Source organism: Psittacula echo, assembly GCF_963264785.1.
Source record: "Psittacula echo genome assembly, chromosome: 3".
Classification (NCBI taxonomy): Eukaryota; Metazoa; Chordata; class Aves; order Psittaciformes; family Psittacidae; genus Psittacula; species Psittacula echo.
In genome coordinates this window covers 30984054-30998461 of record NC_137736.1, presented here as the reverse complement: position 1 = coordinate 30998461, position 14408 = coordinate 30984054, and the positions used below count along the sequence as shown (strand labels likewise).

General features: G+C 42.9%; 1 protein-coding gene across 2 annotated transcripts in view; it reads left to right on the top strand.

The window, feature by feature from the left end:
* The window catches only part of RUNX1 (RUNX family transcription factor 1), a 172208-nt gene that overhangs the window by 110947 nt on the left and 46853 nt on the right, over positions 1-14408 (top strand). For both annotated transcript variants that reach the window (XM_080614485.1, XM_080614484.1), the window contains exon 5: positions 7682-7786. In XM_080614485.1, the coding sequence (XP_080470611.1) occupies positions 7682-7786 (105 nt within the window). The remainder of the gene's footprint in view (positions 1-7681; positions 7787-14408) is intronic.

The window sequence follows — 14408 nt, the reverse complement described above, 5'->3', positions numbered from 1 at the left end:
AACTGCCTCTTTTCTTTCTTTTTTCTCTAAACAGGATAAATTGTGCATTTGTGGGATCTCTGCTGAAGCATATTCACTTCAGCAGAGTGAAATGATAGCGTGAAGGTAGTAGAAGTAGTAACCTGAGGGAAGGAACCTGAAAGAATCCAGCTGAGACTGATGCCTTGTGCCTAACATTTTAGACATGAGCATTTCAAATGAGTGCATTTTAAATCCAGGTTTCTGAAGTAGAGCAGGGCCACCAGGTGCCTTTGAGGCAACCAGTGGATCAGCAGCAGCAGTGGCGGCTGCACTTTTACACTCATTGTCAGGGAAGGGATTAGCACAGAGGCCCCTGCGAGGCGGGAGAAGGTGTTGGAGGGTGTCATCATGACAGCACATGGGACTGGGAAGTGAAACCGCTCATCAGCGCAGAAGTGAAACTGGCTGCACGCAAACTCTTGTCAAATTAAATGTAAACATCTGCCCAAAAGGAGAGAGAAAAAGTGTGGCTGGTTTAGAGAGCCGAGTTCCACCCTTGCAACTCTTGAGAATGTTTGTGCAAGGGAGAATCACTCTTCAGAGGGCTTCAGATCAAATCCAAAGGGTGTTAGTTGCTACTGTGATGGATAAAAAGCAGCATTCAAGCAATTACGGGACTTCGGAATTGACAGTGACATGTTTTTGGAATGCTGCGTGCTGTCGTTTTTTGTTTATTCCAACAAGAGGATGTTTTTTTTCTGAGGATAGGGATTTGAACGTTGGTATCATTGTAGCACAGCAAAGGGCAGCGGAAGCAACTTCTGAACCTGCTACCTGCGCAGGAATTCTCCAGTGCATAGGGAAACGTGCAGTGTTGGTGACAGGTTGCCTGGTATACCTAATGACAAGAGGCATGCGTGAAACATTGCTCTTTGTCACCAATATGTCCACTGGAATAGCTGCTGAGGACCCAAGCCAGCTTGGTTTTAACAGCTCTAAGTTACACTGAGTATAGAACCAGCTTCTGTATCTGCTTAATTATTTCATGTCCACAGCTTGCAGACTTAGGGTTATGTTTTTGACACCAACAGTTTCCAGAAGAGTGCCAGGGACTATCCCTACCCAGATAATGGGCTTGAGGTAAAATTCGGTCTTAATGCCTTCTTGGGCTGGCAGCTTCTCTATTAATGTTACTTGATTTCAGTTACGTAATTTTGGTTGCTTAATACAGTTCCTTGTGTTGCCTTAGGTTAAATGTACCTGCGCTTCACCAAAAATAATGCCTTGAAATGATTCCACCCCAGACACAACCTTCTAGCCTTCTAGCTCCAGAATTCATAGAGCCATGGCAAGAGGAGCACTCTCTTCTGGTGCTTTCTACCATAACATTTACTTTTTAGCCAGGAAAGATGTTTGGAGAATGAGCAGGAAGGAGAAGACAGTGAAGTGCACGTCTTGCTTAAGCATTTGGTAGTGCTGCAGGGAGCTGGGAAGGGAAGGGGAGAAGCCAGTGCTAGCGACGCTCCTACAGCAGGGAGTTGCATATCCACAATTTACTGCAAAGCAAATTCAGCAGTTCATAGCTGGGTCTGAGTTTGCGGCAGGGCCGCTTCTGGTCATTGCATGACAACTTGGCCCCATATAAATCCAGAACAAAACACCTATTGATTTAACATGATGGAGATTTCATTCTGGGTAAGTAGAGGCTATGTAAACACAGGTATAAGAACTTCCTGGAGTGAGACACTTGACAGAAATGTTCCAAAGTATACCTTTTATGCTGACCCAGGCTGGCTTGGCAGGAGGCAAGTATGTGTATTTCCCGAATCTCCAACTTGACACACGCTTGCACCTACAAAACATTCATATAAACACACAAACAGATGTGTTGCCAGTGCAGCTGATTTGCATGGGCAGTCCTTGCATTTTTTGGGCCATCACCCGGATTTGCTGACTTCTCCCCATGTTAGCATTTATCTCTTTGGACCGTTGGCTTGTGGCAGTTAGATTTTGTAAACCATTTGCAGCAGATGAGGTGAATAACAGTTTTTTCTCATATTTAAATTCCGTGGTATCTGTGGTGCTGATGGTAAACAAATGATGTTATTTTTTTTGATGCCGCTTACTTCAGCTGCAGCTTTTTTCTGACGAAATAGCCACTGGACCAAGCACAACAGGCAAAGTTAGATTCTGACTGTGTGAAACTGTCTTCAGGGTGGGAGAAGAGGGTCACCACCTGAGCACAGAATTTGGACAGTTATTTTGCAATTGGACATGCAACTTGGATGCCTACAAAAACATTTCACTTGTATGGTGAGCAGCAGTTATCTAATGAAGGGTCAAATTATGTTGGCCCTTCTTGTCCTGTTGATTACATTGGAGTATTTAGGGGCTTGAATGATAAGAATGGCAAAATTTGGCCCCAGTGTATAACGGTCGACATTTAAGAATGAATGTGTGTGTGTGTGTTTGTATTACATCCTGCCCAGAGATACAGTCAGATATGTTATTAAAATGCAGTAGACATCTTCACTTTGGCAGATACCCAGGAATATGTAGTGAGAAACTGTAAAGATGTATAAAATTGATCATTTAGCATGGTTTAATAAAAGTAAGTACATAAGCACTAAAAAGTAGAAGCTGGCTTTAAAAAAAAAGTATCATAATCTTTCTTACTAGAACTTGGAAGTCTCACTAATATAATAGAAATGTCTGTAATATAATTTGTATTGCATTTGTGTATTACATTTCATATTTTTCCAGCTATACCTTTTGTCCTTGCCAGCACAAGCGTTCTTGGCTCCTTTCCTTTTTCTTCTTCTTTTTATTTAATAATTTACTGTAACAATTAAAAAAAAAACCCAAACAAACAAACAACAAAACAACTCTAATGACACTTCATCAGAATAAATCCCCAAAGCAAAAGATAGTAACTGTAATAACCACATCATCTGTTGGCCTCCCTTTCCTCTCCACCTCCACAAGCAAATTTATGGAGCTTTAACTCATTTTTTCTGCCCTCATTTGGATGAAACTTCATAAATGGAATCAATGTCTCTTTTTGCCTGAGAAAGGTGGATTAAAATGAAGTGATAAATTCAAGATGTGGCCTCTCTTCCCTGAAGTGAGTCTGCTCTCACTGCCCTTTGCATCTGCACATGCAGCAACTTTTAAGTATGCCTTCCCTCCCCCAGATCCATCTGGTCATAACAACTGCTCAGAATGACTAAATCAGCACACAGGAGCTTCATGTGACCATGTTGTCACTTGGGATTCATTTTTCCCCCTTGGCTCCTCTCAAACATTCCCAGGGACCACGACTTACAAGCCTATTGCTCCCTCTAGAGCCCTTCAGTGCTGTTCTGGGGGACCACTTAAATAATCTCTCATCATGCTAGATGTGAGCTCACTGCTTGTTTTGCTTCCAGCCTCTGTCAGATGGGATGCAGACTGAACGCAGACTTCAGGTTCCTGTATTGCAGTATAGTGCACAGAGACAATACCTTCAAATGCTTGGGTCTTAGAAACTGATCTTCACCTTTTGCTGGTCCAGGAACAGTATTGCTGAGCAAGTGCTGGTGGACAACATTATGCTTTGTGCTTCCTTTTCAGTTCTTGCAGCTTTGCACAGCATCAGGGAATCTCATGAGCAATCCTGTAAAGTCATGAGCTCAGGACAACTGGTTTAATCCATCTGACTTCAGCTGTCAAATCAGCAATGACTTCTGAGGGCTTTTTTGGTAGTACAGCCTCTAGCAAACCCATCAACAGAGTATCCAGGTATCATTTCAAAAGTCAGCATTGTATTTTGACTAGAAATACTGCTGTTTCCATTATTTTTTTCTAGAATGGTTCTGGCCTTAATGCTCTTGCAAAAATAAACATTACCAAGCAATTTTTCCTACTCTGTGAGGGAAGACTTGATGGAAGCAGTGAGTCTTGTGCTCTGCCGTTACATGTACGAGGGTATGCTTGATGTCTGTGGGAAGGGCTTCCAAAGGCAGAGCCCTGTCCCACATCTGGAGAATTTAATCCTTGTGCTCATGAGGTGTTTTGTGCCTAATATTAGGAACTGCCAGGGATAGTTACAGAAACAGCAACAGCCTCTGAAGTGACTCTTGCACCTCAGCAAGGCACAAATTGTCACTGACATGACCCATCAGCCCTCACACCGTAGGCAAACACTCCCATGATAACACAGTAGCAATTTGCTTCAGTATACTGAGGGATGCACCACAGACCAAGGCTAATTTGTGCATGGTTTTCTGTAGATTCATGGGGCTGTTTAACAGAGAGGGTCTCAGATTTTGATGTTAGCTCATGAAAGGCTACATGCCGTCTTGCTGAGACTGCTAGGACATCATCAAATTGTCATCATGACTACTGAAGGCATCCAAACCAGACCAGTGTTTCAGAATGCCTTCTTGAGGTGTTTGGTCCCGCTTTACAGTCACTAGAGAGATTAGTCCATCACTTAGGCTGTTTTGGTGGCATCCACCCCTTCCTGACTTGAGCAGAAACACTAAGTGCTCAGTGTAGGTCTTCTGCCAATAGTTATGAGGTCCACTTCTTAGGCATCAGAAATCATGGTATATAATACAGGCTGCAGTACTAGGGAGACTGAATACAGCCTTCACTGACTAATCTGGTATTACTTTGACCAGTTTAGTCTGCTGCACATTGCATATGTATGTGTGTGTGTATATGCATTGTGCTTGTGTGTAAGTGTATTATGCAAGAGTGTGTTGAAAATAAAAATCTGTATCACGGCTGTATCATAATATATAAAAGCAAGGAGGAGACGTCTATAGTCTTACTGTCATCTCAAAACAGGTCTATCCATAAAACACAGATTTCACTAACAATACCTCTAATTTTAATCTGCCTTTGTCAACCAGACACATAAAGGATGAATAATGTAGAAGCTATGAATAAAAGTGATAAAACCACTTAATAAAGCTAAATGTAAATGAAACACAATAACCAGGCAAAAAACACAGCCAGAATTATTGGTAAGCAGCAATAAGTGACACATAGGTTTATGGTTATATAGTCCTGTGGTTAACCAGTATGTGGTTAATGAATAGTCTTCTGTCAACAAGAAGTAAGCCAAGTATCTTCCTGCTTTTACCAGCTTGTGTCACAACCATAAACAGTCTCTGAGATCTAGTCTGTTCTGTAGAAAATCTTTAAAGTAACTTCACCTCCCTCTTCTTTATTCTTGTAGACTCGTAATGTGGCCACATTTTACTACATTTCACCACTGTTATAATTTTATACTGCATTTCTTTTCTATCTGGAAAATCAATCCACAACATCTAAAGAAATAAATGGACTACATAGTCTAGCAGAACAGCGGAAACACCTTACCTAATGCATCAGCAGTTGCCAAAAAACCCCAAACAAGCCAAAACCACAAATGGGAAGCGAGGTGGAAATACCACAGATTAGTAAAAAGAATATATTTTCAAAGTCTCTTTCAGTCTTATTGATCTGGGTGTTCTACATAATGATATAGGGAAACTATTTCTGGAAATAAACTATTTTTGGTATTTAAAGACTATCAAGGACACAGACATCCTTGGTCTGGGTAGATGTAGGACCCAAGAGCTGATGTCCAAAGGCCCTGAGACAGGGATCTGAAATGATTTTTCCTTCTGTTGCAGTTTGTTCCACCTCAGGGACTGCTTTCTAGTGAGGGCATGGAGGTGGGAAGAGACTGACCTGGGATTTGCAAGGCTTATGTTTCAGCTTTTCTTTTGTCAGGGCTGTGGTTCAGGATTATAGTTGGATTTAGCTGCAGCAGCCAAAGCAGTTAGCATCACTGGCCACAGGCTTCCTGTGAGACTGTGGCCAAGACACTTTATCTCTCCACAGTTCTTCATCCAAAGAGTGGGGAGAATACCTCCCTAATTCACAGGGATGTGATGAGGACAGTTTCCAGTAACAGCTATGTGTGTGTGTTCATCGTGATGTTGATGCAGACCATTAGCACCAAAAGTCAGAACTGCATTAAGAGATGTATTGAATTGCAAGTTAATGTGCATGGGGTGGGGGTAGGGGGAATATTGCTGCTAGAGGCAGGCATTTATATTTATACTTATATTTAAGTTTGTATTTATTTATATAGATAAATGAAACAAACAATAAAAATGTGAAGTCTTAAAAGGGAAAGAACTCAGCACTCAAGAGGGCTGGAACCAAGTGGTAAAATGAGTTGGGGCTGTTCAGCCTGGAGAAGAGAAGGTTGCGTGGAGACCTCACAGCGGTCTTCCAGTATCTGAAGGTGGCCTACAAGGATGCTGGGGAGGGACTCTTCATCAGGGACTGTAGTGACAGGATAAGGGGTAATGGGTTCAAACTTAAGCAGGGGAAGTTTAGATTGGATATAAGGAAGAAATTCTTTACTGAGAGGGTGGTGAGGCACTGGAATGGGTTGCCCAGGGAATGCTCCATCCTTGGCAGTGTTCAAGGCCAGGTTGGACAGAGCCTTGGGTGACATGGTTTAGTGTGGGGTGTCCCTGCCCATGGCAGGGAGGTTGGAACTAGACGATCTTAAGGTCCTTTCCAACCCTAACTATTCTATGGTTCTATGAAGCAGGCTGATCTGTATGGGAAAGCTCACACAGCGTGTGCCCAAAGGAGCAGAGCCTTAATTTTCTTACAATAGTTCCTGGTTATCTAACTTGGGGTGATGTCCCTTGATGTCTCTTACTGATAACTGAGATTCCTGTCTGTATCTGAGTCCTCCGTGATGCTCAGATAACTGTGCTAAACCTGCTGACAGGCAATGTTTGTATTGTTGTCCAGGCCAAAGCCGCAATGAATGCATGTATGAGGTCTTATCAGAGCTGCAGAATGTTAACTTTTGTTATTTAAAAAGGCCTGAAGTAAATGCTGGCATTTCCCAAAAGCAAATCCAGGGGTAGCAGGATCCGAATACATTGCAGTCATCACAAGGGGATGCAAAACCCTCCCCAGCAGCCATCAAAATGAGTACTTTTCCCAACTCAGAGCTGTGGCATGCACATAACAATTTTGAAAGGCCTTCACAATTTTCTTACCGAATAATAAAGCAACTAAGCATAATGCTCCGCTGTGTCTTCATAAAACGTTTTAATTATCTGTGGACAAGCTGCAGGGGTTTTTTTTTTCCATTCTCTTGTTTCCTGGCATGGCAGTAGCTGATTATTTTTGAGGGATTCTGGTTTGCAATATGGAATTGATCTAATGCTAGCTCCAACCACAAAGCGTGGGATTTTATGATCTGCCTAGGGGATCTGAGCACCCAGTTCTCTTTAATTTTAACAAGCGCTGTTGATCAGATTCCCATGGCAGTTTTGGAAGAGTCAGACATGATTTCTAAGCCTTTCTGAGCTAACACGCTGTAGAAAGTACAGATAACATACCAGCAGTCATGTAGATCAGATAAACTCTAACTGTTAGGGGTTAACCTCCTTTTTACAAACAAAGTGTAGATCATTTAAATAGAAATTAATTTTTTTTTCCCGAAAGCCTTGAGTAGTTGCCACAAAGCGAATGCATCCAGCGCCAGGCAGTTGTGGGGTTATATACCCGGCTTTCTGGGCACATGTCTGTCTTAAATTGTGGACAGCTAAGGTGTTTAAGTGCCATTTGGTGTGTTTGAGTGCTATCTGAAATGGGGAGTACACATTTTCCCTACACATATGCTCAGTAATGGTTTTCTTTCGTGTTGCAGGGAAAAGCTTCACGCTGACTATCACAGTCTTCACAAATCCGCCACAAGTAGCCACATACCACAGAGCCATCAAGATAACCGTGGATGGACCTCGCGAACCCAGAAGTAAGTGAGCAAATGACAGCATTTGCGTAAGACCAGGTTGATGATTTAGTATAGGAGTTCATCACCAGCCTCATGAAATGCAGCAAACCCAGTGCATGTGGGCAGTGGGTATGTTTTAAGCCAAGGCTGTCCTATGAATGGTTTTAATTATGCCTTCCCAAAGCCTTGCTTTTCACAGATGTGCAGCTGATCTAGAATATGATTTGCATTGCATTTCTAAAGTATTTATCCAGGGATATCTTGGATCATACCCAAAAGCTGACAGAAGGGATGCTGGTAAAAGGTGGGCAGTGTATACCTTCTTATGCATCATTTCTTGCTATAAAAAGGATTTTAAAGCATTGGAAACCAATATGTCATTGATCTAACTTTTCAAGCTCAGCCACCCTGCAAAAATAAATACATGCCCGAGAGAGGACACCTGGTTGCTGCCTTGTGGAGTTCACTGCATACCTCGAGCTGTCGTATAGGTTAGGAGCACCATTTTCACAGGCAGACAACCTTTCCTGTTTGTTTTCCTTCCGTTTTTTAAAGATTTAAGTACAAGGAGGAGGTGAATGTTTGATATCTCCATGGGAATACCCGCACCTCTCACGCAGGCGGTTGTTTTGTTCTGGTGGTGAGGGCAGGCTGTTTTGTCTGCGGGGTGAAATGAGGGTGGAGCAGATGGGCAGGTATAGATGCTTCTGCAGTACATGCACTGCCTGTTACCAGAGGCAATCATTAACCTCAGTCATTAGCCTGAATGGGGCATTTTCATATTTTTATCAAAATGCCCTGATGTAAATTGAGGTTTGTGGTTAGCTTCTTGCACTCCTCCTGCACTTTTGGCACAAGTTCTGGCTGTTGCTTAAGTGGAATCATCCCTGGAGAAGAGAGCAGCAGTATTCAAACACCCACTAGAGAATGAGACTCACAGCTTGGGGTTGCTTAACTGGGAAGGGTTTTGTGGGGGAGAAAATAAAGGTCTGAAACTTCAACTAAAATAGCTTAGAAAATCATGTCTTGCCTGGGCATTTTCTTCTTTATCCTTTGTTTATTTGAATTGCATGATGATGTTGCATGCATTTAGTGGAAATATCTGACCTATACTTTTTGGATTTGAGGCCAGAATTTAAAATAAATACGGCTGCCGGGGTCAGGCTTCTTATTTAGTTTGAATTTATTTTTTTGGAAAACTGTGGCAGAATTGTCCCTAAAAATTATCTCTGGTGAACCAGGCAGCTGCGCACATAGCAGAAGATATTTGTATATGCAAGTTCCAGATTTGCATATGCAATTAACCTGAGCATGTTCATAGTTTGCAGACAACAAATAAGCTTTAATTTTTTGAATATGAGTCTCTAGAATGGTAAGAAACAAAATCATCCTGCAGGCATACCTGCTGTTGTAAATCAATTCCTCAGTTGGTGTAATAGTTAATATTTAATAAGATGCTACATTTTAAAAAGGAAGTAGAGATACAATACATACTGAAGCAACATACGTATCTCCCCAACTCCAATGTATGTGAAAGCTTCCTTGTAAATGATTACACTTTGTCGTAGGCAAATCAGCTGCATAGTGGAGGAGGCTTTTGGCGTGTCAGGGGAAGGTCAGGCTCCCCCCTCAGCAGGAATGCACAGCTCCCATTATCACCAAGTCATTCGTGATGCAGTGTGGAAGGGATTCATTTTTAAGTGGGCTGCAAAGTCCTTCAGTCTGAGTTCTCACCAAGGGTTTCTGAATCTCTGCGGCTCCTGCAATCTGTCTGGTATCTCCTCTTCTTCATACACCTGACTGAGATACAGACTGGCCTGACAAGACACACCGTAGGCTATGAAGGAAAAAAAGAAGTGCATTCTCCATTCTGAGGCAGTTCTGGAGGGTTGGGGCTGCTCATTTATTTTTCTATGCTCTGGGTTGGTGGGTGTATCCTGTTTTGCATCAGTTCAATTAGATCACAGGCTACGTGTGTAACCTGCACAGAAATAGATTACAGGGCTGTTACCTGTGCAACTCACACACAAGATTTGTGGTTAGACGTATCAAAACATGCATGCCATGTACTGAAGGGATTTAAAATGCTATCAGCCTTCTTGTATTGAGACTAGAATCAGAATAAGAACTGCTGGAGTGTTTCTAGTTTCAGAAATCGGTATTTGGGAATGTTCATGCTTACAGATCCGTGCCTCAGTCACTTGCTTGAGCTGAAGAAATTCCAGAAATACCGAGGTGTATTTTCTAAGGTGTCCTGATTCAAAAGAAATCTGTGGAAGAGAGTAATAGGAACAAAATCAGATACTGCTGTCTCACAGAGATCTAGAAGAAATATGCTGAAGTCCAAAACCAATTCCAGCAGCAGTTTTGATTAATTTACTAGATGTTTATGGTCATTCTCAAATAGCCTGAGTTCTCTTGAGTGCCTGCATTCTCTGAGAAAAATGCCGGAAGGTAAGGGGCAAGTATTGAGGATGGATGCCATCTGAGACCACAGTCAGACCTTCACACCAGGATGGGTTTTAATGAACTTTACAGGGCATAGAAATACCTTTTTTAAAAACATCTAATATTGATTAACTTAAGAAATAACAGAAACATTTTCTTTTGTCTTCAGAGACTGTTGGATCAAGAGCAGTTTCTGAGCCAGTATTAGATGGATTCTCAAAGTGGAGGGGTTATTAATGCACAAGGACAGCCTTTTCAACTAGGTGTGCTCAGGGAAAAAACTTCAAAAAGTAATACAAAGCAGGATTTGAAACCATTTTTTGGAAAACAGAAAAATACTCAAACCAAAGCCTCCAAAAGCAAATATGCAAAGTATAGGCTTTTTGGCTCACTGGGATGCGTGGAGATGTCATGATAGGTGACCGTAACATGGTGTGTATGATCACACGTGCCACCTTCACTCTGCACAAAGGCCTGCAGACTTTGGGTTCTTGCACGTCCCACTGTACGTTTGGTCACGGTTACTGTGAAGGCTGGGGTTTTGCCCCGCAGGATATTTGCCTATGTAACTACCAGGTTTGCATTTACAATTGTGATAATTACTTTTGCATAGGACTTACACCATTGTCCTTTTTATGCCACTGAATTCCTGGCTGTGCCTATCCAGACTATACGTCCCATCAAATTGTCATGGCTTGCAGAGAGAGCCAAGGTACTTAAGAATCTGGCTCTTCCTCCACTGCTCTCATTATGTGTTTTTAAAAATTCTTTTGAACTTAGCATTTTTATTCCACAGCTCTGAATAAATGCTTATTTTCATATATATATATTTATTTTTTTTTAATATATATATATAAAAAGAAATAATACTGCACTGTCAGGGAGAAGGGCAAGATGACCTAACCCATCATTTTCTTCTCCAACTTCTATGATTCTATGATTCATAAAGCAATTTATGTTTTTATGAGCTAAGTCCATGGGGAAAATCATTAGCAGTAACCAGATCAAGAGTAGTGCTCCTGATGAAAATACTTTTGGTTAGGAAACTTGGTAGAAATAGTATGACTCTTAAATTAAATATTTCCCTTAGGCCATTTGACCTACTGTGTACGTCTGCTGAAAAATTAGGTTCTTCTTCTTTTGACTGCTTCTTTCTGTTTTTCTCATTGAATTGTTTTAACCTACATAGCTCTGAAAGATTTGCTAATGGACCAGGTGCCTGAAAATGGTGCAGAATGAAAAGGCTACATGGATTTAACCCGAGTGGACCTGAGATTTTGAAGGTTAAGCTGGACATTAAATGTGATTATCCTGTATTGGATATGTGGTTTTCCCAAATACTTTTTGGCATTCATATGTCAAAGGGCAGGATGCTGAGGAGCAGAGAGGGAATAATATTGCTGAGCAGGATTTGAGAAGGAGCTTAAAAAGCTGCTCACCCAAGAAGTCCCTTTTTAGGAATGGAAATTTCCTTTTGCCTCCTGGGAAAGGTAGCCGGAGAGGGTGCAGGTACACCTTTGGTCAAACACAGTTAAGAACACCCCTAGATCCTGATCTTAAGTGATCCCATCTCCCTTGTAAGGTTCAAGGAACACCTGTAGCTGTTCTGAAGTAGATCTTCAAAGACCTCCTTGCCTGCCCTGAGGTCTTTTTTCAGGAATCCCAAGGGCCGGTGGTGTTAAGTGCACCTGATCTGCCAGTGCTATCCCCATCCAACCTTTGCCCACACACTTAGACTCTCATAGCAGCTTCTGGAAGGGGAGTCAGCAAAGCCGGTGAGGGGCCAGCATCCCCTGTCCCGTGGCAGAAGCGGGGAATACTGCATGTGTCAGGCTGGGAAGGAATGATTCCTCTGAGGATTTCACATCACTTCCACCTTCAGCCTTTCATGCAAGGAACAGCCAAGCTATTCTCAAAAAAACTTTTTTATCTCAGCTGAAATAATACTAAATGCCTTAATATCTTGCTTGCTTTCACTTGCTTGCTGCAAGCGCTTCCATCTGTTGGGAACTGTTATACCAACACACAGTTCAGAAACCATGAGAAAATGAATCATCGTGTTATGGGAAGAGACCCACCATATACGTTTCAATGATGGCTTATCAGATCCTTCCATTCACCTGAAGACTTACAGTGCCTAAAGGTTACTTAGCAGAAAACGTGTAGAGGTAAAGGTGGTTCTTACAAATTGATTTGCCGTATAACAGGAATGAACTGGGACTCCTTTCTTCCTTTGCTACCACTAGCTGCATGCTCCAGAGCACGCCACGCTCTCAGTATCACAACCCAACTTTGCTAATTACCCTTTAAAATATCTTGGCTAAGGAACTCGCTTCCGAGAGCTTCCAATCTAAATAGACCATGTACAGACAAAAGAAAGGGATGGGCTGCAAGAAAAGCCAATGGTTGTGCACTGACTGCTGGGTCTGTGCCTGTGTGTTTGTGTCCCTGTGTCCTATTGTCTGGGTGACATTGATGTGGGTGGACTAGTGCTTAAATTATGAGTGCACTCTGGGGACACTTGTAGTTGGCTTGTGCAGTGGTTATATGCAGCAGTGCAGCGGCAGGGGGAAGGTTACAAAACATCACTAGCTGCAATTCACACAGTGTAACTTGCCGTGTTGCTGTCTCTAAATGGGTATGAGTAGGTAAAGGGCTGCTGTTGGTTTCCTTCTTGAGAGCGTGTATGTCTCATTGAAGAATGGACAAAGAGCAATTGGATCAATTTAAATAGCATAAAGCAGTGTATTATTGCAAGGGCATGCTTGCAGACCAAAGGAGCTGTTTCTAAACAGGCAGGGCGGTCCTAGCGGCCCCCTGGCAGCCAGACCAGCTCCGCGGTCCCCTGAAGCATATGTCCTGTGGCTGGGCACATCTCCCCCCGCTGTGAAAGCTGTGCATGCCACCAGCCCGTTTTTCATAATGAAAGTACACAAAGAGCGAAAGAGCAGAGCAGTTTGTCCCCTTATGACTTGTGTTTTCTGAAGAAAACTGAAGAGTGAGGGGGAAATCAGCCTGTTTCCATTATGCACAGTTTCGCACAACCAACCTGAATTACGCCAGTGACAGAGCACTGGGCCTTCTGGCTTTGCACAGGACTGTATAGCACAGGAGCATCACATGGCACAGGAACACCTGAAATTGGATGCTAAAAGTTTGTCTGCAGAACGGGACGGGGGTCGCATGTCTGGGTGCAGTCAGCTCTGCAGAGCATCCCTACGCACCTCCACAGCCCTTGGGTGCCCTGTGTCACAGAAAGACCTCCCTGCACCCCACATCCCAGCCACTCAGCAAGCTCCTCCTCAATGAGGGGAAGGTGGAGCAGCCCCCTGGGGGCAGGGGCAGCTCTGTGCTGGGGTTGTCCCCTTTGCAGTGGCTGACAGGGCTGGCAGAGCACCTTCCTGTTGTCTGAGATCTCCACGTCCCCTTGCCTGGCCACTCCAGGGCTTTCACTGGCACAGGAACCTGAAATAGTGCCCATGCTCTTAGGCAGTTGGTTTCAGATTGGAAATCATGCAGATATACCAGCAGGCATGCTGCCCACGAACTGTAAAGACAGTAAAAGCAAAGACCAGTAGCTGCTGTAACTACCCCAGTGCAAAGATCCTTCAATGCAAACAAGGTCCAGGCAAGGCATGTTTTATGTGGACTTTAACTGGCTAGCAGCTACCCACAGCTCCTAAAACCAGTGCTGGCTGTTCTCTATCAATCAGATGTGCAAAGGATTATGCAATTTGTGTGAATGCTCAGCACTCCCTGGTGTAACAGCAATAGGGGGGATCCTTTTTGTCCTACTTGATAGGTGGGATGTCAGTTTTTTAATACCAGCATCCTTGAAGTTTCATGGTACAGATGCTTCTTTTCCATATGGAAAAGATGGAACAGGATTATTTTCCCTGGCATTTCTGTGTCTCACTGCTGAGTCACTTAGGAGACTTGATGTTGGGTTATGTGAGGCAGAGAATTCATCATTTTAGTTCAATAAAATTGTCAAATATGTGGAATACGAAATCTTGTGTCAAGACTGCTTTTCTGGGAGCGCAGTAGCTCGTGTGTGTTTGCTCACCTAGTTATTTGGCTGGGCTTTTTTGAAGATACACAGAAGTGTTGACAGGATAAGCTCCTTCCTTGCATAAAGCAGGTAAACAGGAAACCAGAGCTGCCGTGGAGTGGGCTAGAAACAGTGGCAAGACTG